Source organism: Saimiri boliviensis, chromosome 14 (assembly GCF_048565385.1).
Source record: "Saimiri boliviensis isolate mSaiBol1 chromosome 14, mSaiBol1.pri, whole genome shotgun sequence".
Lineage (NCBI taxonomy): Eukaryota > Metazoa > Chordata > Mammalia > Primates > Cebidae > Saimiri > Saimiri boliviensis.
In genome coordinates this window covers 42,464,208-42,490,605 of record NC_133462.1, presented here as the reverse complement: position 1 = coordinate 42,490,605, position 26,398 = coordinate 42,464,208, and the positions used below count along the sequence as shown (strand labels likewise).

At 54.7% G+C, this 26,398-nt stretch overlaps 1 protein-coding gene across 2 annotated transcripts in view; it reads left to right on the top strand.

The window, feature by feature from the left end:
* The first annotated feature begins 8,435 nt into the window (after positions 1–8,435).
* The window catches only part of PIAS4 (protein inhibitor of activated STAT 4), a 33,859-nt gene continuing 15,896 nt past the window's right edge, over positions 8,436–26,398 (top strand). For both annotated transcript variants that reach the window (XM_039466524.2, XM_039466523.2), the window contains exons 1-2: positions 8,436–8,519; positions 12,935–13,358. In XM_039466524.2, the coding sequence (XP_039322458.1) occupies positions 8,493–8,519; positions 12,935–13,358 (451 nt within the window). In that variant the 5' untranslated portion in view covers positions 8,436–8,492. The remainder of the gene's footprint in view (positions 8,520–12,934; positions 13,359–26,398) is intronic.

Genomic DNA, 26,398 nt, shown 5'->3' with positions numbered 1-26,398 from the left:
GAGTGCAATGGCACGATCTCGGCTCACCGCAACCTCCGCCTCCTGGGTTCAGGCAATTCTCCTGCCTCAGCCTCCTGAGTAGCTGGGATTACAGGCACGCGCCACCATGCCCAGCTAATTTTTTGTATTTTTAGTAGAGACGGGGTTTCACCATGTTGACCAGGATGGTCTCGATTTCTTGACCTCGTGATCCACCCACCTCGGCCTCCCAAAGTGCTGGGATTACAGGCTTGAGCCACCGCGCCCGGCCTTTTTATTTATTTATTTATTTATTTATTTTTTTATTTAAGAGGCCAGGCAAGGTGGCAACAAGAGCACAACTCAATCTCCAAAAAAACGAAAAAGAGTATGAGACCGGCCTGGCCAACATGGTGAAACCCCATTTCCACAAAAAATGAAAAAAAAATTAGCTAGGCATGGTGGCGTGTGCCTGTAAAACCAGCAATTCAGGAGGCTGAGGTGTGAAGATTGCTTGAGCCGGGGAGATAGAAGTTGCAGTGAGCCAAGATTGTGCCCCTGCGCTCACTCCAGCCTCAGAGATAAGAGTGAGACCCTGTCTCAAAAAAAAAAAGAAAGAAAAGAAAAGAAAAGTAGGTGGTTATGCCTATGAAAGAGACTTCTGTGTCCCTGAGAACATGGCCTGAGGGTGGGGTGGTGGGAAAGAGAACACATTCCTTAACTCCCAATTCAATTACTTCCTTGTTTATTTATGTTTAGACAGGATCTCACTGTTAACCCAGGCTGGAGAACATTGGCGTGATCAGCCTCGACCTCCCAGCTCAAGCAATTATCCCACCTCAGCCTCCTGATTAGCTGGGACTACAAGTTCACGCCACCGTGCTCGGGTACTTTTTAAATTTTTGTAGAGATGGCGTGCGACTGTGTTGCCTAGGCTGGTCTTGAACTCTTGAGCTCAAGCAATCTTCCCTGCTCCGCCTCCCAAAGTGCTGAGATTCCAGGTGTGAGCCCTGGCACCCAACTAACTCCTCATTAGATTAGATTTGTTTCTACAATCTGTTTGGCTTATTTATTTACATTTTTTTTTTTTTTTGAGAGGGAGTCTCATTTTTTGCCCGGGCTGGAGTGCATCCACACGATCTTGGCTCACTACAACCTCTGCCTCCCAGGTTAAAGCAGTTCTCCTGCCTCAGCCCCCCGAGTAGCTGGAATTCCAGGTGCACACCACTATGCCCAACTAATTTTTGTTGAGAAATGTGAAGTTTATGAATATTGATGATGCTAAGTGTATGAGAGAATACATTGTTTGCTAGGAAAAACGATGGCAAGGGAAACCTAAGCGCCCCCCACCAAGTGGAAAACTACTTGGGGCGTTCCAAAGTGGCATGGCAATGTATAAATACCATACACTGTTTAAAACCATTCTTCGGCCGGGCGCGGTGGCTCCTGCCTGTAATTCCAGCACTTTGGGATACTCAGGCGGACGGATCACAAGGTCAGTAGATCGAGACCAGCCTGGCCAATATAGTGAAACCTCGTCTCTACTGAAAATACAAAAATTAGCTGGGTGTGGTGGCACGTGCCTGTAATCCCAGCTACTTGGGAGGCTGAGGCAGGAGAACTGCTTGAACCTGGGAGGTGGAGGTTGCACTAAGCTGAGATCCTGCCATTGCACTCCAGCCTGACGACAGAGCGAGACTGTCTCAAGAAAACAAAAACGACGATTCTTGGTTTTTCTTTTTCTTTTCTTTCTTCCCCTCACCCGCCCCCCAAAACCACAATTCTTTAAGATATCGGACCCTTCTCTCGTGGAGAATACTTTTTAGGTTGTCTGTGATCCGTGGTAAGCGGGCACCAGCTGCCTACTTGGTGTGTTTTGTGTTAGGAGAAAATACTGAACACCTGTTTGTCAATGAGGATCACCTGATGAGAGAGAATGCGTGGGTCAGCGTTTGGGGCTTTCAGCCCTGAAGGCTGTCCCCCCCTGAGGCTTTCAATTCGGAAGGCTGCTGCCCGCCCCTCCGCTCTGCATACGCCCGCATACGCCCACCTTGCTGTTCTATCTGGGTGTCTGCCTCTCAGTTCCTTCGAGGCTGCTTGGGTGGGGGTCTCTACGGCCCAGCTGGTACTCAGTATTTTGTATTTTTAACGGAGACGAGGTTTCACCACATTGCACGGTCTGGTCGTGAACTCCTGACCTCAGGTGCTCCTCCTGCCTCGCCTCCCCTCCCCAAGTGCTGGGATTACAGGAATGAGCCACCGTGCCCAGCCTACAATCTGTTTTGGAGCCAGAAAATGCAATCAATAGTGGTAATATATTGTTATGTATTCAAATGTATATATACAAACACATATAACTTTAAGCTGCTTTTAACATGCAGCTAACACCAAATTCAGTTTCATAGGTTTTCTTACCCAGGAAACGACTCCATTTATTTAAGTGCAAAAGGGAATAACTGTACGTGTATGTGTATCTGCCTCTCCTCATCTATCTCTATGTATCTTACGTAACAGTGGAGGTGGTTTGTGAAGTTTGTCAGAATCGCAAAGGATCTGATTTAGATCTCATGAATTCTGTCCTAAAACAGGCTGTAAAGCTTTAAATTGGTCATGTGGGGATTTTCCAAAGCCTCCCTCTCTGCTTTCTTGTCTGTCTACCCCCTATCAGTGTCTGAACTTGTTCTGTCTGTATTTAGCTTTTTTTTTTTTTTTTTTTGAGATGGAGACTCCCTCTGTTGCTCAGGCTGGAGTACAATGGCGTGATCCCAGCTCACTGCAAACTCCACCTCCCGGGGTCAACAGATTCTCCTGTCTCAGCCTCCTGAGAAGCTGGGATTAACAAGCATGCACCACAACGCCCAGCTAATTTTTGTATTTTTAGTAGAGACGGGGTTTCACCATATTGGCCAGGCCGGTCTCGAACTCCTGACCTCGGGTGATCTGCCCACCTCAGCCTCCCAAAGTGCTGGGATTACAGGCGTGGGCCACTGTGCCTGGCAATTAGCTTTTGATGGTGTTTGTTGTTCATCTCTTTCCTGGAATGTCACCTCCATGAGAACAGGAAATTTTGCCTGTTGTCAACAGTGTCTAAGCGTGTCTAACAAAGGTTAGCAAACCACAGCCTTCAGCCCTAATCTAACTTGACACCTTTATTACTATCTTTGAGACAGTCTTGCTCTGTCATCCAGGCTGGAGTGCAATGGCAGAATCACGGTTCACTGCAGCCTGGAACTCCCGGGCTCAAGCAATCCACCTGCCTCAGCCTCCCGAGGCATGAGCCATGCACAGTTCATATTTTATTTTTTGCAGAGACAGGGTCTCAATGTTGTTCAGTCTGATGTAGAACTCCTGTGTTCATGCAATCCTTCCGCCAGGCTCTCCAAAAGTGCTGCGATTACAGGCATGACTCATAGTCCCGAGCCTTCTTTATCTTTTAAATCTTCAAATAAAAGCGTAATAATAATAATACCATGACCTGAAAATACACGAGATTGGAGGCCCAGGCAGGGGGATCATGAGGCCAAGAGATTGAGATCATTCTGGCCAACATGGTGAAACAAAAAATACAATAATTAGGGCCGGGAACAGTGGCTTACGCCTGTGATCCCAGCACTTTGGGAGGCCGAGGTGGGCGGATCATGAGGCCAAGAGATCCAGAATTACCCTGGCCAACATGGTGAAACCCTGTCTCTATTAAAAAATACAAAAAATTGACCGGGCGTGGTGGCTCAAGCCTGTAATCCCAGCACTTTGGGAGGCTGAGGTGGGTGGATCACGCGGTCAAGAGATCGAGACCATCCTGGTCAACATGGTGAAACCCCGTCTCTACTAAAAATACAAAAAATTAGCTGGGCATGGTGGCGCGTTCCTGTAATCCCAGCTACTCAGGAGGCTGAGGCAGGAGAATTGCCTGAACCCAGGAGGCGGAGGTTGTGGTGAGCCGAGATCACGCCATTGCACTCCAACCTGGGTAACAAGAGCGAAACTCCGTCTCAAAAAAAAAAAAAATTAGCTGGGCATGGTTGTGGGTGCCTGTAGTCCCAGCTACTGGGAAGGCTGAACTGGAGAACTGCTTGCACCAGCAGGCAGAAATGTTTTTTTTTTTTTTTTAAGATGGTGTTTCACCATGATGGCCAGGCTGGTCTTGAACTCCTGACCTCAGGTGATCCACCCACCTCAGCCTCCCAAAGTGCTAGGATTACAGGTGTGAGCCACCGTGCCCGGCCAAAGAAATTTTTTAAGAAAAGGCCAGGTGTTGCCAGGAGCGGTGGCTCAAGCCTGTAATCCCAGCACTTTGGGAGGCCGAGGCGGGTGGATCATGAGGTCAAAAGATCGAGACCATCCTGGTCAACATGGTGAAACCCCGTCTCTACTAAAAATACAAAAAATTAGCTGGGCATGGTGGCACGTGCCTGTAATCCCAGCTACTCAGGAGGCTGAGGCAGGAGAATTGCCTGAACCCAGGAGGCGGAGGTTGCGGTGAGCCGAGATCGCGCCATTGCACTCCAGCCTGGGTAACAAGAGCGAAACTCTGTCTCAAAAAAAAAAAAAAAAAAAAAAAGGCCAGGAGTGGTAACTCACGCCTGTAATCCCAGCATTTTGGGAGGCCAAGGCAGGTACATCACCTGAAGTCAAGAGTTCGAGACTGGCCTAGCCAACATAGCAAAACCCTGCCTCTACTAAAAATACAAAAATTAGCTGGGTGTGTTGGCACACACCCGTGATCCCAGCTACCTGGGAGACTGAGGCAGGAGATTAGATTGAACCCGGAAGGTGGAGATTAGAGTGAGCAGAGATCATGCCACTGCACTCCAGCCTGGGTGACAGAGTGGGACTCTAATAAAAAAAAGAAAAAAGTGGCTTAAGTGGCTTGGCCAGGGCCTGAGCAGGTGGTTCCCATCTGATCCTGGCTTTCATCATCAGAGAACTGGGGTCAATGGGGAAGCAGCTAACATGGAAACACCTTGGTCTGGCAGTTTCTAGAGGCAGGCTCAGCAATTTTTTTTTTTTTTTTTTTTTTTTTTTTGAGATGGTATCTCCCTCTTTTGCTCAGGTTGGAGTACAATGGCATGATCTCAGGTCACTGCAACCTCCACCTTCCAGGTTCAAGCAATTCACCTGCCTTGACCTCCCAAGTAGCTGGGATTACAGGCACCAACACGTCCTGCTAATTTTTGTATTTTTACTAGAGACAGGGTTTCGCCATATTGGCCAGGCTGGTCTCAAACTCCTGACCTCAGGTGATCCACTCACCTCGCCCACCCAAAGTGCTGGGATGACAGGTGTCAGCCACCAGATCTGGCCAGTTGCGTAAAATGTTATCACTGGGGGAATGTGGGAGAAAGGTGCACAAAGTTGTCTACTATTTTTGCAACTTCTTGTGAATCTTCACCAAAACAAATAGAACTTATAATTTAAAAAACCTGGCCAGGCACGTTGGCTCACACTTGTATTCCCAGCACTTTGAGAGGCCGAGGCAAACCGATCATTTAAGGTCAGGAATTTGAGACCAGCGTGGCCAATGTGATGAAATTCCGTCTCTCCTAAAAATACCAAAAATTAGCCAGGTGTGGTGGTGTGCGGCTTTAATCCCAGGGACTCAGGAGGCTGAGGCAGGAGAATTGCTTGAACCCAGGAGGTTGCAGTGAGCTGAGATCGCGCCATTGCACTCCAGCCTCGTGACAGAGCGAGACTCCATCTCAAAAAATAAAAAGGGGGGGACCAAATGTCATTAAACATTTTTTAAATTTAAAATTTACAAATTTAAAATTCAAAAAATTTAAAATTTACAAATCTAAAATTTAAAAAAAATTTAAAATTTAAAATTTACTTGATCTTTCCCCTTCCACCTCCCCAACTCCTTTTTTTCTTTTCTTTCTTTTTTTTTTTTTTTTTGAGACAGAGTCTTGCTCTGTCGTGAGGCGCCAAGCTGGAGTGCAGTGGCACAATCTTGGCTCACTGCAACCTCTGCCTCCCAGGTTGAAGCAATTCTCCTGCCTCAGCCTCCTGAGTAGCTGGGATTACAGGCACGTGCCACCATGCCCAGCTAATTTTTTTGTATTTTTAGTAGAGACGGGGTTTCACCATGTTGACCAGGATGGTCTCGATCTCTCAACCTCGTGATCCACCCGCCTCGGCCTCCCAAAGTGCTGGGATTACAGGCTTGAGCCACCGCGCCCGGCTAATTTTTGTATTTTTATTAGAGACAGGGTTTCACCATGTTGACCAGGATGGTCTCAATCTCTTGACCTCGTGATCTGCCTGCCTTGGCCTCCCAAAGTGCTGGGATTACAGGCTTGAGCCACCACTCCCAGCCCAGCCCTTTCTTGAATGCCTCCAGAGACTCTATCTCAAAACAAAAGAAAATGAAAACAAAAACCAAACCCCATCCCCGGCACAATCAACAGGGCCAGAATTAGGGTGACATGAGACTCACATGTGTCATGGCAGTTATATTCAGCTGTCAATGAACAACTTCAATAAATTTAAGGACCTTAATTGGCTTCACTGCAATTTGCTACACTTCATTCCATAAAATAGGATAATTGTTCCAATCAGTTGCACAGAGGAGGTTGGCTCTATAGACAGAGAAAGGCTGAAGAGAGTAAAACCAAAGAATAGTTTGGGCGCAGTGGCTCATGTCTACAATTCCCGCACTTTGGGAGGATCACTTGAGCTCAGGAGTTTGAGAGCAGCCTGGGCAACTTGGCAAAGCCCCATCTCTGCAAAACACACAAAAATTAGGCCGGGTGGGGTGGCTAACGCCTGTAATCCCAGCACTTTGGGAGGCCAAGGCAAGTACATCACAAGGTCAGGAGTTCAAGACCAGCCTGGCCAACATGGAGAAACCCTATCTCTACTAAAACGACAAAATTAGCTGGGCGTAGTGGTACATGCCTATAATCCCACCTACTTGAGAGACTCAGGCAAGAGAGTCACTTGAACCTGGAAGGTGAGGTGTGGTGAGCCAAGATCGAGCCATTTCACTCCAGCCTGGCCAACAAGAGCGAAATTCCATCTCAAAAAAAAAGAAAAAGAAAAAGAAATTCCAAAAATTATCCCGGCATGTTGGCGTGCACCTGTACTCCCGGCTACTCAGGAAGCTGACAAAGGACGATCACCTGGGCCGGGGCAGTTGAGGTTGCAGTGGGCCATCAGCAAGCTACTGCACTGCAGTCTGGGAGACAGAGACCTTATTTCCAAACAGCAGCAGCAAAGAATGTGTTTACCGGCCGGGCGCGGTGGCTCAAGCCTGTAATCCCAGCACTTTGAGAGGCCGAGGCGGGTGGATCACGAGGTCAAGAGATCGAGACCATCCTGGTCAACGTGGTGAAACCCCGTCTCTACTAAAAATATAAAAAAATAGCTGGGCATGGTGGCACGTGCCTGTAATCCCAGCTACTCGGGAGCCTGAGGCAGGAGAATTGCTTGAACCCAAGAGGAGGAGGTTGCGATGAGCCGAGAGCGTGCCATTGCACTCCAGCCTGGGTAACAAAAGTGAAACTCCGTCTCAAAAAAACAAAAAACAAAAAAAAAAAAAGAAAAATATTGATATTTCATCCATCATTAACTTTTTTGTATAGATTTTTTTTTTTAAATGTTAAAAGTGTTGGACTCGCCAGGTGTGGTGACTCCTGCCTTTAATCACAGCACTTTGGGAGGCCCAGGCAGGAGGATCGTTTAAACCCAGATGTTCGAAATCATCCTGGACAACATAATGAGATCCCCGTCTCTACAAAAATTAAAAAATAAATTGCACTAAAATAGTTGATTACTGAAGTTTGAACTTCACTTCTACGGGCACTAGGGAGCCAAGGAGCGCTTTGAAATCCGCAGCTGGTACAGATTCCAGGGTTTCCTAAAGGTGGGGAAGCAGGATGGGAGGGGGCGCCTATAAACAGGTGAGAGCTGCACGAGCTCCGGGGCATTTGGGAGCCGCGGCCCGGCTTTTCCCCGCCTAGCGCCAGCCCGCAGGGTGCCGAGCCCACGCCCCGTCTGCACGCCAGGACCCGGATGTGCAGCGCGCGGGGCGTCGGGGCCCGTGGAACGTGCACCGCGCTGCGCTGCAAGTCGCCGCACTGCACGCGCTGGCGGTCGCTGCGGCGGAGCAACCGTCCTCTCCCCGACGCCGCCGGGAGCCTGGATACGCACCTGGCGGAAGGAGCCGCGGCACCTGGCTGCATTGTCGTCGCTGCCACCGCCCCCTCCCTCCCTCGAGGCGACCCACACCCGTTCCCACTAGTGCAGAGCTGGTACCCCTTTAAGGAGTCAGACGCCGTCAGGGGTGGGCGTGGTCGCCGTGAGCTAGAGAAGGCGAGGGAAGCGGGGAGGGGCTGGTGTAGGGCGGACCTGATTGGCCCTAGGCCCGGGCGGCGGCCGTGCGCGCCTGCGCAGGACGCAGCAGCGCGCGCCGGCGGCGGGAGGAGCTCGCGCGGGTGCTAATTGGCCCGGGCGGCGGCCCCGCCCGCGAGTGGTGGGAGGTCACGTGACGCGACGGCTGGGGGCTCCCCGCGCGGGGGACGCTGGTGGCCAAGATGGCGGCGGAGCTGGTGGAGGCCAAAGTGAGTGAGCGGCGGCGGCGCCGGCTGGGGCAAGTGGGCGAAAGGGCGGGCGCCGGGCCGCGGGTCCAGGTCTGTGCCTTCCGTCCGGGGCCCCACAGCGCGGCCCGCCCGCGGCTCGCCGTCCCGGCCCCCAGACTCCGACCCCGGGGCTCAGGGTGAGGGCGGGGGGGCGGGGAGGCCGGGGGCGGGGCCCTCCTGCCTCTCCGGGGTCTTCGCGCCGGGGGTCGCTCCCCCAGCTTCAGGCAGGATTCCCCCACCCAGCCCGAGCCTTTAGGGTCCGGGTCCCCAGGCGCTGGGCCAGGGCCGCGCCTGCTGGTTGAGGCACCGTCCCCCCAGGCTGCGGGACGGATTGAGCTTCTCGTTGCCCTCTTGCTCCCGAGCCGTAGTCCCTGGTATTTGGTCGGTGTGTGTCGGAGGGGGAGTGTCTGCGCTGACCCGCCCGCAGGGCTGCCAGGACTGGTATCTGGGTCTTGTCCCCGCCCAACACGCCAGGCTGGGGTTTGCAAGTCCTCTGCTCCGAAGGGTCCCCTCAGTTCCGGATAGCGTCCTGCCACTGTCCAGGCGGAGAAGTCAGGGCCGTGAGACTACCGCAAGACACAGCATGTCCTCTTAGGGGCTGGAGCCCCTCTTCAGCTCCTGCATTGGTCCCAGGACCCCGCCCCCTTCCCGACAGGGTTTCTCATACCCAGGAGTGGGCGCTGGGGAAACGCTGGGCCCTTTACCCTTCCCATAGGATGGAGTTTTGACCACTTACCTTGGTTAGAAACCTTCCTTGCTCACCCCCTTTTTTTTTTTTTAATTCTTAAATCCTGGACCTGTCTCGTTCCCCTCAGGACAGAATCTAAGATTACTGATTCTGCTTCTCGTGGCTCTAAACCTCACCTGTGCAGCGTCAGATACTGTCTCCAAAGTTTGGCCGCTTCTGTTTTCTACTCTTGAGCGAGTCTGCTGCGAAGATCAGACTCCGTTCCTCCCTGCGCAGCCCCCAGCACCTTTCTGCACCCCAGCTTTGGTTTCTAAGGTCCCCTGTCTTTCTGCCTATACTCTTATTTTGATCTTTGGAGAGTCCCCACTGGGTCCAAGGCTGGCCTCTTTATAATAATTTTGGCTGTTGGTCTGTCATGGTCTGGGTCCTGTCCAGGTCCCATGTCCGGTAGGTACCATCTCCTCTTCTAGCTTGGAACCCCTTTTAATCGTCCTGAGATTGAGCTCAAAGTGTCCCCATTCCTGAGGATGTACCTTCTTGTAGCGGGCTACCTAGAGCTGAGGGTCGTCTAAAATCTTCTGAAGTGTTGTTAAGGCCACTGCTTCCAGGGAGGTTAGGGGATCTCTCCCTCCCTCACCCCGCTTTAGGTCTTCCCTCCGCAGGGTCCTGACCTGTACATATTTTCTTCCCACATCACCCGCTGGGATCTGAAAGCACAGCCCTCAAGGTTCTGTGATGATCGCATCCAACCCTCTTAACCCTCCCAAGTCTTCACCCCACACGCACTTCTGCCCCTCTCTAGAGTTTTGCAGAGTGGAGACACCCTGGAGATGTGGAGGCCCGAACTCTGTAACCCCAAGGCGGCAGGCTCGGGGCTTGAAGTTTCCTGGAGACCTTGGGACTTGTGACCCTGACCACCCCCACCCTGGCCGAGGGCAGGGTCTGCACTCTTTCGTACCATCCAGGCCTTGAAATACGATCTGAGGAACTTTCCTTGACCCTTTGGTGGCTGGTACCCACCCCCGCCCCCCCCAGTTAAATCAAGTTTGCCCCTTCTTTTAGACTCTAAATTGCGAGCCTTCATTCAAGGGGGCGGGACCTTGAGGAGCCTTCTTTCTCCTTGAGTCTGTTTCTATCCCTTCAAATGCCTTAAATGTCATCGAAACACATCCCCTTTTTTTTACAGGGGCCTTCCCCAGCCTGTCATATGCATGGCTGCAGATTTTGTCTTTTGGGGTGCCTCACAGACTGCTCGGAGGGGGTGAATGGTGGGGCTTGTTATCACAGCACACATCTCTGCTCTTCTGGAGAGAGGCGCCTTCCTGAGCTTCCCCCAGTGCTCGGTGTTCCGAGGGCCCCGTACTGGAGGAAAGGTTCAGCGCAGCTGCTGTGTTTCTGCTGATGTCTCCCCACGAGGCTTCCAGGCAAGCCTGGAGTTGAAACTCGGAAAGCTCTGGAAGCTGCCGGGGCCTGGCGCTGTTTATAAACACAGCTTTGATGGCAGGCGGGTCAGGATGAAGCCAGGGCAGGAAGCAATCTCGGAGTGTTGGGGGCTTCTTCCTGAATGCGTGCCCTCCTGCCCCCCTCCAGTGCCCAGGGCAGGCTCTTCCGAGGTGGCAGCTGCTGGGAAATCTGAATTGTGAACATATGGCTGCCTAAGGGGTGTGCTCTGGGAAGCAGGAGATGCAGCTCCACTGTCCAGCTTGGGCGGGGTGGGGGCTCCCGGGGTGCCAGAATGTCAGCGGGTTCCCAAGCCTACCTGCCTTCGGCCAGGCTGCCAGTGCGAAGTGTCCACATGACATCGCCTCTCCTTGCTAAGGCCTGGGCAGCTTCCAGAAGAAACATCTTGTCCGCAAGCCTTTTTGGTTTCTGCACAAGGTAGGAAGTCAGGCCAAGAGAGATGAGGCATTTTTGTTTGCAAAGCATCCCTGACTCAGGCGCAGCAGACCACGCAGGTCCCAATAGCCAGTGTGCTGGTGAAGGAGGGGTCCCAGGGACCGATGCCACCTCCGTGCTTGTGTTGGGGAGGCTGTGGGCCAGCCGCTTCCCTCTGCGAGCCTCGGTTTCCTCACCTATGCGATGGGTGTGGTCATTGTGAAATTGGCGACCCAGAAAGGCCCTGCTGGTGCCTGGCAGGGAGCAGACACTTGTGTCCCTAATTCTTTACAGTCGCGGGGTCACGCATCCCTGATAGGGAAGAGGGTTCTCCTCAGGCTCTTTGGGCAAGACTGGGCCACCCACACGTGCGTCCCTGTCGTTTTGAGCCTGGACAGCCTCTCCGTCTCCAGCAGGACCCTGGCCTGGTACAGCTGGAAGAAATGTCAGCTGATAGATAAGGATTCTGCCAGTGGGCCGGGGCTGCTGCAGCCTCACTGCTGAAATGTGCTGCTGGGCTCCTGGCCTCACCCTTGGGCAGCTGGGAGCCGGAAACCCCTTCGCCTCCTGGCACGGAGGCTGTGGTGTAGACTGCCCAGTGAGGCTGCCTCTAGCTTCGCCCCTCAGGGTCTTTGAAGAGTAGTTTGAGTGAGTGGTTTCTTCGGGGCCCGTCAGCTTTCCTCAGCACCCTTGACACCAGCTTTTTCCCCATTCCTCCAGGAAGTTTCTCTTTTCCCGCCACATCTCGTTCATCCCAGGCCGGCTTCCGGGCCGAGGGTGGATGGCCCCGAAACCCTGCCAGCCGGCCTTCGAGGACACCTGGCTTCTGCGGCTTGTTGAGGAGCCCTCCTTCCCCTTCAGGGTTCTAACCCTTCATGAGTCAGCTGGGTTCTGTTTGGTTTGATTTCACTGCAGAGTCCCTGCCGGGAGAGGAGAGCCAGGTCCTGCAGCAGCCCTGCGGCTGCCGCCCTCCCCTCAGACCAGCCCCCCAGGGAGTCCGAGCAACATCTGGAGATGTATTTGGTTGTCATGAATTGGGGGGTGCTTAGCACCCCACAGTGCCCAGGACGGCCCCAGCGTCCACAGGGTCAAGGGGAAAAACCTCACATGGGACGATGAGCTGACGTCTCGGAGGTCCCCGAGTTGACGTCCGGAGGGTAGTGTGGGAGCAGGAGCCGCCCCTGGTGTCAGAGCCAGGCCTCGGTCTGAATCTTGTCATTGCTGCCCCTAAGGCGGCAGTTCCTCGTTTGTGACAGAACTCACACTCGCCAGCAGAGGTGCTTTCAGGGTCAGAGTTAAATCTATGATCACGTGACCGGCTGAGTTCCCGGCAGGTGATTAGCACTGAGTAAACTGTGGCTGCCATCGGCGAGAACGAAGAAAGCGTGTTTGTGGCTGACGTGGGTGGAGGGCCTGCCCAGCCGTGCTTTATGTTGTTATCTCCCCGATGAAGAGACTGACGGTCAGAGAGACACTTGGCATTTGCCGGCTAGGCAACGGCAGAGGGGGTTTAAAGCATGATTTCCAGTTCCTGCCCCGGGGATGCTTTCAGGCTGAAGACAGGGAAAGAGAACCAAAAATAGAAGGGGGGCCTAGTCAGAGGCACTTTCGCTGCGTTGGCGATGCTGGGGAAAGTTTGATGAGGAGGAGGGAGGGGCGGGGCTCTGCTGGGGGGGCACCCTAGGGGCAGGGCACGCCACCAGCACCAGCCAAGGCTGGCACTTCCTGGCGAGTGGGTGTTTCTCAGGCCCCCATGTCGGGGCTTGGCCTCCGTGGCATCCCCTGCCTCGGCAGCTCTGGCCTCTGAGAGTATGTGTCTGTTGCTCTTCCTCAGAACATGGTGATGAGTTTTCGAGTCTCCGACCTTCAGATGCTCCTGGGTTTCGTGGGCCGGAGTAAGAGCGGACTGAAGCACGAGCTCGTCACCAGAGCCCTCCAGCTGGTGCAGTTTGACTGTAGCCCAGAGCTGTTCAAGAAGATCAAGGAGCTGTACGAGACCCGCTACAAGAAGAACTCGGAGTCTGTCCCGCAGCCGCACCGGCCCTTGGACCCCCTGACCATGCACTCCACCTATGACCGGGCCAGCGCCGTGCCCAGGACTCCGCTGGCAGGCCCCAATATTGACTACCCCGTGCTCTACGGGAAGTACTTAAACGGACTGGGACGGTTGCCCGCCAAGACCCTCAAGCCAGAAGTCCGCCTGGTGAAGCTGCCCTTCTTTAATATGCTGGACGAGCTGCTGAAGCCCACTGAGTTAGGTGAGTGGCTGCCGCCCCGGGGAGGCTGCGCCTGGAGGTCTCACCGAGGCCCACCCGGCCGAGCGACTCGGCTGACCTCCAGGGATGTCCTGTGTGGCGCAGCCAGGGCGGGGAGCCACAGTGGCAAGGGTGTTCTTCCCGGGAAGCAAAGGGACCATCTTTGATACTGTTCATCCCTTGGTGTGTTACATGTTACCCCACAGTGGAGCAGCTGGAAGCAGTGGCTGGCTGTTAGTTCTCGGAACCTGTGAGCCGCATTGTGGAACGTTGGGGCACAGGGGCTCTCACGAGGCTCAGTCAGGCTGGAGCTACCTCATCTGGAGGCTCAACCGGGGCTGTTGCAGCCACATCCTTGGTGTGGTGTCTGGCAGGCCTCAGCTCCTCACTGGCTCTGGGCCACAGTCCCCGGGTCCTCACCGTGTGTCCCCCTGCACAGGCTGCCCAAGTGCCATCTGCCTGGTGGCTGCCTCGCCCTGGGCAGTGAGCATTCCCCACCAAGCTGGGAGCTGGATCCCTTTTTATAAGCCAACCTCAGACACCTCACCCCCTCCCCCACGGAGTCCATTGCTCACACAGACGCTGTGGCGCAGGCAGGGACCACACCAGGCTGTGATTGCCAGGGCCACTTGGGAGCCTGGTTTCCCTGCTTATTCCCCACGGAAAGGGGGCTGGACAGGGGCATCAGCCTTCCCTCCTTCCCGCAGGCTGTGGGTCCTTGCCTGCAGCCTGCACGAGTACCTTTGGTCAGTGGGCTCAGGGGGACGCTGAGGTGCCGGCTCCAGGATGGAGACCGCACCAGGCAGACAGGAGCCATAAATCACTGCCAGGCTGCAGGAATGTCTGCCTCAGCCATAGCCCCCAGCTGAGGGCCAGGGAGGCCTGAGCAGCCCCAGCCCACAGGGCAGAGAGAGTATAGCCTTTGGGACTCCCAGATAGTGAGCGGAACCTATGCCCTGAGGAGCTTTGGTTTACAACCAGGACCCTCCGTGCCTGGAGACCTCTCCGTTGTCTCTTCTTCCTGCCTCCCCTCCCCTGCCCCCACTCTTTCCTTCATGCAGTAAACATCAGAGTGCCTGCTGGGTGGGTGCGTGATGGGCACCAGGCGCACCAGGCGTGGGCATGCAGCAGGGAACAGGACCAAGGCTTCAAGGTTCAGAAGCCCTGTACACGCCCCTCCCACCCTGCTGACCCAGCGAACTGCCTGGCCCCTGCTGTGGCCTGGGGGCCCCTCTCTGGCACTATGCAGTCCACTGGGTGCCAGCTGGCCCCCTCACCTCTGCTTTGGGAGGTGGGGTTGATGGGGTGGGGAGAGGGGGTACTGGCTGCCTTTCCCCTCCCGCCTACAGCCCTGGGACTCTGTGAGGTTAGGCTGGAGGAGCTGTGCTTCCTGGTGAGGATGGAGGAGGTGAAGGAGGGAGAAAGGCACTGCCAGTGGTGCCTGGGCAGCTGAGGCTCCGCCCTCCAGCCTGAGGCTCCGCCTTCTCAGTGAGGCTCCGCCCCCACCTTTCTCCTGGCAGGAGGTATCTAGCACAGCCTCCCACGGAGCAGGTTGGCCCAGCAGCACCTGTCCTGTGGGACTCCGGGCCTTGGCCTGAGTTCCTTCAGGCTGACTGTCCCTGCCTTTGCTCCCTCGTAAGGGAAGCTATTCCCCATGCCGGGTTTTTGGGCAGAGCCGGCTGTCCCTGAAGGTCGGGTCTTGAGAAGGACCTGGGTGGCAGGGAGGCTGGACTTTCCCGGGAGCGGCAGGGCAGGCTTGGTGCAGGGTGGGGGACGGGGCTGGCCGGCTTCCTTCCTGCACAGGGACCAGTCGCTCCGCCCCACAATGCTTCGCTGTGCCCTGAGCCCCCAGGGACCCCGGTCACCTGATCTCCGGGAGAGCCTGTTCCCCTGTCTACACCAGGATGACTCTGCTGGCGGCTCAGAACAAAGAGGCCAACCCCGCCCTGCCTCTCCTACCCACTGATTCCCGCCCCATCCCAGGGCCTTGAAGGGTACTTCCCTCAGGTGAACCCCCTTCCCTGGACTCCCATGCTCTCAGGGGGCCCCCTGGGTTCTCAGAGCATAGACCCTGGCCCTGAAGCAGTGGTCCGCATGGTTTGAGGACCCGAGATGCCATCCACACACCCACACTGACCCTGGGCTGTGTCCCTCCCCAGGGTGCCCTCTGTGGTGCTGGCCTTGCTGGGGGCCGCCTCAGGAGGACTCGGCTCCACTGGTTCCCTCTCGCCCCAGCCTCTGGCTGTGACCCACTGGCCGCCGTGAGGCCCACCGCTCTCTGGTCTTTTTCCCCGGAAGAGCCGCCAGCCGGCTCCAGGATGGAGACCGCACCAGGCGGACAGGAGCCATAAATCACGAGGCGTGGAATGCCGGGCTGGGGGAGGGGGTGACAGAGCCGCAGAGCGGGCTGCGGGGACCTCGGGCTACAGATGATCCGCTCCATCGGGAGGTGCTTGTGTGGGGAGGGGCCGTGCCCAGAACAGTGCGGAGAATGGCCCAAGGTCACACAGCAGCCCGCCTTCCTCCTCCCAAGCCGTCTGGGTTCTACTCCTGAGCAGAGGCTCCATCCAGGACCTCGTGAAGGCTGGAGACCCTGTCCTGTCTCTCAGCGAGAGAGCCAGCTCCACCCCTGCCCAGCCTCCGCCTCTGACTAGGGGGCCTGAGCCTCCTGTCAGGGCATGTGGGGGGTAGAGGCTGTCAGGAGTTGTAGGGCAGAAGGAAGGATGCGCTGGCTGGGCACAGAGCTGCTCCCCAGGGTCTCAGCCCGCAGTGGGCACCCCGAGGAATCTGCCTGCCCACCCACCTGCCTTGCGGAGTGGAGTCCCTGTCTCCGTGGCTCTAGACGCCCCCAGAGGCAGGTAGCGCCTGCACCGGCCAAGAGCCGCCAGTGTAGCTGTGCTGTGCAGAGGTATGTGTGCCTTTCATCCAGCCTCTGAAGCCCTTGGACCAGCATTGCCCAGGCTGCAAGCAGGGTAGCATGGTCCCTGCTCAGGTGCAGCACAGCAGGTGACAAGACAGTGCCAGTGATAGGTGTCTCATAGCAGATGGAGGGCTTTCGGGGCAGCTGTCAGTAGTAGGAGCCATTTACTGTACATTTGTAAGGCGGTGGCAGTCAGGAAGGCTTCCTGGAGGCAGCAGCATTCCATTCCAGACCCGAGGGTGACTCCCAAGAAGCCAGGCAGAGAGGAGGGGCAGAGGAGTGTGTTCCAGGCAGAGGGCAGTGAGGGCAGAGGCCAAGGCGAGAGAAGGCTCTTTCATGAGGTTGAATGGAGTCCATTGTGGCCAGAGCATGGTGCACCCAGGAGGAGGGACACAGCAGCCTGGGTGCGGGCGGCAGAAGCTGGAACCCGAGCATGCTGGGCTGAGAACGGTGGGCCCAGGGAAGGCTGGGGCTACCCTCCTTGCCCCAGAGCTGCAGCACCCCTGAGGTTCCAGGGAGCTCTTCCTGGTCTCAGATTCTGGTGTTATTTTTGGGGTCATTGAGGAAACTGAGGGGTACAGGAGGCAAGTGGCCGCCAGCTATTTCCAGCCAGGCCCAGCACCCAGCCAGACCTACCCTCCGTCCATCTGTGCACTGGGAGACAGGATGGGCATGGCCGTCCTGTGTCACTGTCCGTGTGCGGGATGGTCTGACCCACTCAGCTTGTTGGGGTCTCCCATGGCTGTGGGTGGGGAATGGGGACTGGCCTCGGGGGACTCGTACCTGGTCGAGGAGGAGGGATGAGCCCACTGTTAACCTGTTGAGGGACTGCTGGCAGCCACCCCCATGTCCCACTGGTTCTTCTCCTGTCCCCTGTGACCCCCAGCCCCGTCCAGCCCAGTTCCCACCTGCCCGCCAGCTCCAGCCTCCTGCCCTGCTTCTGCCCACTGGTCCCCCTCCCATGGCAATTGGGAATGTTCTCGGATAGAAAGTGAGCCACAGGCCTGCCCCCCTCAGAACAGCCCCCAACCCGGACCCCATTGCCTCTCCTGTTCCGTCCCCTACTTCCTCCCACGCCCTCCTCACTCTGCTCAGCCACATGGGCCTCCCTGCTGGGCCTCCTGGCCGTTCACCGTTCCTCCAAGGCTCCAGGCAAGGTCCTACCCTTGGGCCTTTGCGTGGCTGGGCCGGTCACTCACCTGCCTAGACCCTGCCAGGCTCCTCCCCTGGCTCCCTGAAGGCTAGGCTCCTTGTTGCGCTCTTGGAACAGCCCCCCGCTCTAGACTTTGCTTTTCATTTCTTTTTTTTTTTTTTTTTTTTGAGACAGAGTTTCTCTCTTGTTACCCAGGCTGGAGTGCAATGGCGCGATCTCGGCTCACCGCAACCTCCGCCTCCTGGGTTCAGGCAATTCTCCTGCCTCAGCCTCCCGAGTAGCTGGGATTACAGGCACGTGCCACCACGCCCAGCTAATTTTTTGTATTTTTAGTAGAGACGGGGTTTCACTATGTTGACCGGGATGGTCTCGATCTCTCGACCTTGTGATCCACCCGCCTCGGCCTCCCAAAGTGCTGGGATTACAGGCTTGAGCCACCGCGCCCGGCCCCAGCTAATTTTTGTATTTTTAGTAGAGACGGGGTTTCACCATGTTGACCAGGATGGTCTCGATCTCCTGATCTCGTGATCCACCCATCTCGGCCTCCCAAAGTGCTGGGATTATAGGCGTGAGCCACCGCGCCCGGCCGCTTTTCATTTCTTTATTTTTTGATGTCGTTTATTAATTTGTGCATCTTATTTCACACTGGGAACTTGGACTGCCTTGCCCTGTGGATGGGTCGGAGCAGGATTGGGGGACCATGTCAGGGAGGACAATGAAAGCAGCGAAGAGCCAGCGTTCCTGAGCTGCTCTCTGCATGCCCCGATTGTCCTGATGGCCCTGCTGATGAGAGGCAGCCAGCCTGCTTGGCTGAGTGTGAAGCTGGGGCCGAGACAGCCTGGCTTCTCGCCGTGAATCAGGGAGCTGGGGTTAGAACCCGGAGCCCCAGCTGGGGCGTGTTGTGCCTTCCTGAAACCTTGGCTCTGTCCATGACAGGCAGCTTGGCTGATGGGTGGAACTGTCAGCGTCGCCCCCTGTGCCTAGCCAGCGGCACCTGTTCCCTACCCCTCCAGGACAGTGCCTCCTGTGTCCCTCATACCTGGTGATGCTGCCTCCGCTCTTGACCTGGGGGAGCTGGGGTGGGGAATCAGTGCTGGCAGCTCTTAGCTGGACAGGGTCGGGCCAGGCGTCAGAGAACTTGCATGTGCCGGGGAGGGGACATCCTGGAGGAGGGGGCCAGCTGGAGGGGAAACAGTCCCATCCATCAGCAGCTTTTTTTTTTTTTTTTTTTTTTTTTGGTGGGGGGTGGAGTCTGACTTTGTCTCCCACCCTGGAGCATAGTGGTTCGATCTTGGCTCATGGCAACCTCCTGCCTTCAAGCAGTTCTCCTGCCTCAGCACTCAGCTCCCCAAGTAACTCAGATTACAGGCACACACCACCATGCCCATCTCCTTTTCTTTTTTGGAGACAGAGTCTCTGTCGCCCAGGCTGGAGTGCAGTGCTGTGATCTTGGCTCACTGCAACCACCACCTCCAAGGTTTAAGCAGTTCTCCTGAGTAGCTGGGATTACAGGTGTGCACCACCACACCTGGGTAATTTTTTATATCTTTAGTAGAGACAGGGTTTCATCATGTTGGCCAGGCTGGCCTCAAACTCCTAACCTCATGATCCGCCCGTGTCAGCCTCCCAAAGTGCTGGGGTTACAGGTGTGAGCCACCTCGCCCAGCTCTATTGTTTGTCTTTTTAGTAGAGACGGGGTTTTACCATCTTGGCCAGGCTGATCTCATCCCCTGGCCTGAGGTGATCCACCTGCCTCAGCCTCCCTGAGAATGCCTTCCCCACCTTCTCAGTGGCCCAGTGAGAAGGATCCCAAAGTGCTGGGATTACAGGCTTGAGCCACTCACCCAGCCTAATTTTTTGTATTTGTAGTAGAGATGGGCGGGGCACAGTGGCTCACACCTGTAATCCCAGCCCTTTGGGAAGCCGGGTGGGGGGTGGGTGGGGAGAGGGAATCATGAGGTCAGGAGTTAAAGACCAGCCTGGCCAACATGGTGAAACCCTTTCTCTACTAAAAATGCAAAAATTAGCTGGGCATGGTGGTGCATGCCTATAATCCCAACTACTTGGGAGGCTGAGGCAGGAGAATTGCTTGAATCGGGACCCAGGAGGTGGAGGTTGCAGTGAGCCGAGATTGCACCACTGCACTCCAGCCTGGGGTACAGAGCGAGACTTCATCTCACAAAAATAAAAATTAAAAAAAATTAAAGAGGGTTTCATTGTGTTGACTAGGCTAGTCTTGAATTCTTTTTTTTTTTTTTTGAGACGGAGTTTCACTTGTTACCCAGGCTGGAGTGCAATGGCACAATCTCGGCTCACCACAACCTCCGCCTCCTGGGTTCAAGCAATTCTCCTGCCTCAGCCTCCTGAGTAGCTGGGATTACAGGCACACGCCACCACGCCTAGCTAATTTTTTGTATTTTTAGTAGAGACAGAGTTTCACCATGTTGACCAGGATGGTCTCGATCTCTTGACCTCGTGATCCACCTGCCTCGGCCTCCCAGAGTGCTGGGATTACAGGCTTGAGCCAGCTGGCCCAGCTGGTCTTGAATTCTTTTTTTTTTTTTTTTTTTTTGAGACGGAGTTTCGCTCTTGTTACCCAGGCTGGAGTGCAATGGCGCGATCTCGGCTCACCGCAACCTCCGCCTCCTGGGCTCAGGCAATTCTCCTGCCTCAGCCTCCTAAGTAGCTGGGATTACAGGCACGCACCACCATGCCCAGCTAACTTTTTGTATTTTTAGTAGAGGCGGGGTTTCACCTTGTTGACCAGGATGGTCTCGATCTCTCGACCTCGTGATCCACCCGCCTCGGCCTCCCAAAGTGCTGGGATTACAGGTTTGAGCCACCGCGCCCGGCCTGGTCTTGAATTCTTAACCTCAAGTCATTCACCTGCCTTGGCTTCCCAAAATGCTGGGATTATAGGGGTGAGCCACTGCACCCAGCCCCAGTTGGCTTTTTTAAATCTCCCGGTAGCTGGCTGCGTTGGCTTACGCCTGTAATCTAATCTCAGCGCTTTGGGAAGCCGAGGTGGGGCAATCGCAAGGTCAGGAGTTCAGGACCAGCCTGACCAAGATGGTGAAACCTTCTCTCTATTGGAAATACAAAATTTAGCCGGGCATGATGGTGCACACTCGTAATCCCAGCTACTCAGGAGGGCCGAGGCAGGAGAATCGCTTGCACCTGGGAGGCAGAGGGTGCAGCGAGTCAAGATCGCGCCACTGTACTCCAGCCTGGGCAACAGAGTGAGACTTCGTCTCAAAAAAAGGAAAAAAAAAATTTCCCTGTGTTTCATTTCTGTTTAAACTTTTGTACAATTACACAATTGTCTTAGAAAACTGGAGTCAGCAGCGGAGCAGCCGGGCTGGCGCCCTGCCCCCCAGAGTGGCCGTCTGGGCACACCGGGCCGGTGCCCTGCCCCCTGGGGTGGCTGTCTGGGCACACCGGGCCGGCGCTCGCCGCCTTGTCTCTTTGCATGTGTGACTGTAGGAACGTGTGGCTGTGTCCTGACAGCTATTTTATAACCACCCCCCATATTGTGAGCATCTGCTCGCAGTGTTAAATATTCATCGTCAGCAGCATCTCGTGAGGCTGCCTGGCAGGCTGGGGTGGAGCCGATGGCTGAGCCCTTCTTGGGGTCTTGGATCGTGCCCAGGGGCTTCTTTGCTTGCCAGGGCTGAAGGGCCTCATCCCAGAACCCACTCTGTCCGGCAGGCCCCGATGGTCACCCTGCCTTGCACCTGGCCTCAAAGGTGCATGCTGGTTCAGTGGCGCCCGCGCCTGTGTCCTGCAGGCCTGTGGGTGCCAGGCAGCACACAAAACCATCTCCCCAGGGAACTGCATGCTTCAGTGGCTCAGCAAGGAGGAGCACCAGAGTGATGCGGGAAACGGGGTCGGTCCTTGGGAGGGAGAAGCTTCGGAGAAAAGTGGGGCAGCGGGTGTGGCTTTGAGATGAGGTACTCAGGACATCTTTTCTTTCTGGTGACATTTGTGCAAAGACAAATACAGGGCCGTGAGGTTGGTCAGGGGAGGAAGGTTCCAGAAGAGGGAATGGCATGTGCAGAGGCCCTGAGGCAGCGTGGCTGGTAGGGCAGGCTGGTGGCTGCGTGTGCAGCAGGATGGGTATGGCTCTGAGCAGTGGTGCTGAGGGCCAGGGGTCTCCTGTGGAGCCAGCCCAGGGAGCAGCCGCCAGCTGGTGAGCCCGGCAGAGCTGGGGGAAGGGGTAGCAGCAGGTGGGGTTTGCAAGCAGAGCTGACAGTGCTGGTGGAGGGAGTGGATGTTTACGGAGACAGCAGAGACGGGCTTCCTGATGCCTCCCAGGTTTCTGGCCCCGACTAGCTGACCTCGAGGGCAGAATCGCAGTCTCGTGGTTACTTCCCCAGCGTAGCGGGGCTGGGGCCAGTGGCAAAGCAGAGCGGGCAGAGCACAGGCCACAGCCCAGCCTCTTTAGAGGGTGGGGCCCTCCCAAGGCAGGGACCCTGGAGCCTTGGGCCCTGTCTGCTCTGGGCATAGGCTACCAGCAATCTTCGGGCAACTGGGTGGCTCCATTGTTGCATGCTGGGACCCACCCTCCTCCCTTGCCTCCTCCTGAGACACTGAGGGCTGTGGGGTCGGTGTTTTGACCTCCATCCCAGCCTTGGAAGCCCAGGGGCCCAGCTCAGGTGTCAGCTCCTGGGATACCTCCCTGCCCCTGAACCATTGCTCCCCTGGCACTTGGGGCAGATTTGGGCATGTCTGCAGGTGGCCTGTGTGCCCAGCCTCCCTATTAGGCAGCCTTCTTCAGGAGCCTAGCTGGGAATCCACAGCCTATTACCCAGAGACCAACTGGCTGTGCCCTCAGAATATAAACAGAAGCTGGCTGTGGCAGTGTGGCCCTTGTGGCAGTGCCATGGCTGTGGCAGCCCCCTCTTCCTGAGCACCAGCCAGACCCAGCACCAGTTCCCCAAGAAACAGGTCAGGCCGGGTGCAGTGGCTCATGCCTGTAATCCCAGCACTTTGGGAGGCCGAAGTGGAAGGATCACCTGAGGTCAGGAGTTTGAGATCAGCCCGACCAACATGGAGAAACCTCATCTCTACTAAAAATAAAAAAATCAGCCGCATGTGGTGGTACATGCCTGTAATCCCAGCTACTCTGGAGGCTGAGGCAGGAGAATTGCTTGAACCCATGGGGCAGAGGTCGCGGTGAACCAGGATCATACTGTTGCACTCCAGCCTGGGCAACAAGAGCAAAACTCTGTCTCAAAAAAAAAAAAAAAAGAAAGAAACAGGTCAGCATGGGTTGGATCAGGGCTGGGATCCGAGCCCTGGCAGTCTGACTTCTGAGCCTAAAGCAGGTGTGTTTTTACATCGTTACTTCTTCTCATGGGTTTTAATTCAGAAAGTTCCAAGTCAGTGCTGGCAGTTGAGGCCGGATCCCATCGCTGCCGGTTTTGGAAAAGCCCTGTTACTGCCGTCCTGGGACGAGGCACTCTTGTGGTCATGACACAGACAGTGTAGCCCGCGAAGCTGGCAAACGCCAGCCTGGACAGGGCCAGTTTGCTGCCCCCATTACTTTTTTTTTTTTTTTTTTTTTTTTAAGATGGGATTTCACCATGATGGCCAGGCTGGTCTTGAACTCCTGACCTCAGGTGATCCACCCACCTCGGCCTCCCAGAGTGCTGGCATGACAGGCCTGAGCCACCGTGCCCTGCCAGCTGCCCCCATTACAAAGGGCTTGCCCGTCGTTTTCCCCCGACACTCCGAGTCTGCCACCGTGGCCAGATTCTCACTCCACTGCGTTCCTCCAGCGTTTTTTGCACTTATAAACAATCAGCTGTTTACTCATAGGCTTTCCCTCCCTTTTCATTACACTCTGGTCAGCGTTTTTGTTTTAGATCTATGTACACACACACACAGTCACACACACCTATATACGTATGCATGTATATATACATATCCATTTTTTTTTTTTTTTTTGAAGCGGAGTCTCGCTCTGTCACCCAGGCTGGAGTGCAGTGATCACTGCTCACTGCAACCTCCACCTCCTGGGTTCTTGGAGTTCTTCTGCCTCAGCCTCCAGAGTAGCTGGAACTACAGGTGCATGCCGCCACGCCTGGCTAATTTTTTGTATTTTAGTAGAGACAAGGTTTCACCGTGTTGTCCAGGCTGGTCTTGAACTCTCCCACCTCAGCCTCCCAAAGTGCTGGGATTACGGGCGTGAGCCACCATGCCCAGCTATATATGTATGTATATATATTTTGAGACACTTTTGCTCTGTTGCCAGGCTGGAGTGCAGTGGTGTGATCTTGGCTCCCTGCAACCTCCGCCTCCCAGGTTCAAGTGATTCTCCTACCTTGGTCTCCTGATTAGCTGGGACTACAGGTGTGTGCCACCATGCCCAGCTGGTTTTTTAGTTTTTGTATTTTCAGTAGAGATGGGGTTTCACCAGGTTGGCCAGGATGGTCTCAATCTCTCTTTTTTTTTTTTTTTTTTTAAAAGATGGGGTTTCACCGTGATGGCCAGGCTGGTCTTGAACTCCTGACCTCAGGTGATCCACCATCTCAGCCTCCCAAGGTCTCAATCTTTTGACCTCATGATCTGCCCACCTTGGCCCCCCAAAGTGCTGGGATGAGAGGTGCCCGGCCTAAATATATATCTTTTTTTTTTTTTTTTTTTTTTTTTGAGACAGAGTTTCGCTCTTGTTTCCCAGGCTGGAGTGCAATGGCACGATCTTGGCTCACCGCAACCTCCGCCTCCTGGGTTCAGGCAATTCTCCTGCCTCAGCCTCCTGAGTAGCTGGAATTACAGGCACGTGCCACCATGCCCAGCTAATTCTTGTATTTTTAGTAGAGACAGGGTTTCACTATGTTGACCAGGACGGTCTCGATCTCTTGACCTCGTGATCCACCCGTCTCAGCCTCCCAAAGTGCTGAGATTACAGGCTTGAGCCACCACGCCCGGCGATCTATGTCTATTTTTTTTTTTTTTTTTTAGACGGAGTTTTGCTCTTGTTACCCAGGCTGGAGTGCAATGGTGTGATCTCGGCTCACCGCAACCTCCGCCTCCTGGGTTCAGGCAATTCTCCTGCGTCAGCCTCCTGAGTAGCTGGGATTACAGGCACGTGCCACCATGCCCAGCTAATTTTTTTTTTGTATTTTTAGTAGAGACGGGGTTTCACCATGTTGATCCAGGATGGTCTCGATCTCTCAACCTCGTGATCCACCCGCCTCGGCCTCCCAAAGTGCTGGGATTACAAGCTTGAGCCACCGCACCCGGCCTCTATTTTTAAACATAAACGCGATTGTGCTGTCTTGCCCAGCCTGGTGTTGAACTTCTGAGCCCAAGCAGTCCTCTCACCTTGGCCTCCTGAGTGGTGGAGAAGACAGCTGCACACTACCACACGTGGCTTATTTTAAAACGTTTTTTTTGTTGTTGTTTTTTTGTTTTTTTTTTTTTTTTTGAGATGGAGCCTTGCTCTTGTTGCACAGGCTAGAGTGCAGTGACACAATCTCGGTTCACCACAACCTCCACCTTCAGGGTTCAAGCGATTCTCCTGCCTCAGCCTCCCTAGTAGCTGGGATTACAGGCATGCACCACCACACCCGGACTATTTTTGTATTTTTAATAGAGACAAGGTTTCTCCATGTTGATCAGGTTGGTCTCGAACTGTTGACCTCAGGTGATCCACCCACCTCGGCCTCTCAAAGTGCTGGGATTACAGGCGTGAGCCACCGTGTTCGGCCTAAAAACATTTTTTTAGAGACAAGGTCTCACCGTGTTGCTCAGGCCTGTCTGCAACTCCTGTGCTGAAGTGATCCTTCTACCCTACCTTGGCCTCCCACAGTGCTGGGATGACAAACATGAGCCACCATGCCCGGCCTGCAGCTCCTTTTGGATGCATGTTTCCATTTATTTTTTATTTTTTTTGAGATAGACTCTCACTCTGTTCCCAGGCTGGAGTGTGGTGACGCGATCTTGGCTCACTGCAACCTCTGTTTCCTGGGTTCCGGTGATTCTTCTGCCTTGGCCTCCCGAGTAGCTGGGACTACAGATGTGCTCCGCCATGCCTGGCTACTTTAGTACTTTTAGTAGAGATGGGATTTCACCGTATGGGCCAGGCTGGTTTCATATTCCTGACCTAGTGATCCGCCCACCTCGGCCTCCCAAGGTGCTGGGATTACCGGTATGAGTTACTCTACCTAGCCCTGTTTGCACTTATTGAGGGGAAAATACTTTGGAGTGGGGTTTCTGGGTGATAGGGTGGGTCTGTGGTTACCTTTATAAGGGCAGGTTCCTTAATAAAGGGAAGAGTGGTTATACCTTCTTTCAACCCTACCAGCGGAGAGTTCTGGTTGCTCTACACCCTTGCTGCCTCTTAGAGTTGTCAGTCTCTTAATTTTAGCCACGCTAGTGAATGTATAGAGAGGTATTTTATTTTATTTTACTTTTTTTTTTTTTTGATACAGAGTCTTGCTATGTTGCCCAGGCTGGAGTGCAGTGGTGCGATCTCGGCTCACCGCAACCTCCGCCTCCTGGGTTCAAGTGATTCTTCTGACTCAGCCTCCCAGGTAGCTGGGATTATAGATGTGGGTCGCCACGCCTGGCTAATTTTTGTATTTTTAGTAGAGATGGGGTTTCACCACATTGTCCAGGCTGGTGTTGAACTCCTGGCCTCAAGTGATCCACCTGCCTTGGCTTTCCGAAGTGTTGGGATTCCAGGCCTGAGGCAGCGCACCTGGCCTTTATGTACAGAGAGGTTTTCAACCAGTCTTGCGTTTCTCACATAGATCTCAGGGGCCTGAAATACTGGCTGAGATTTTGTGGAGGATTTTACATCTGTGTTCGTGAGGGGTATTTATCTGTAATTTTTCTTCTTGATGCTTCACTGTAAGATTTTGGTATCAGAGTTATGTTGGCCTTGTAAAATAAGTTTTCTTTTCCTTTCTGTTTTTTTTAAGAGTTTATGGCCGGGCGCGGTGGCTCAAGCCTGTAATCCCA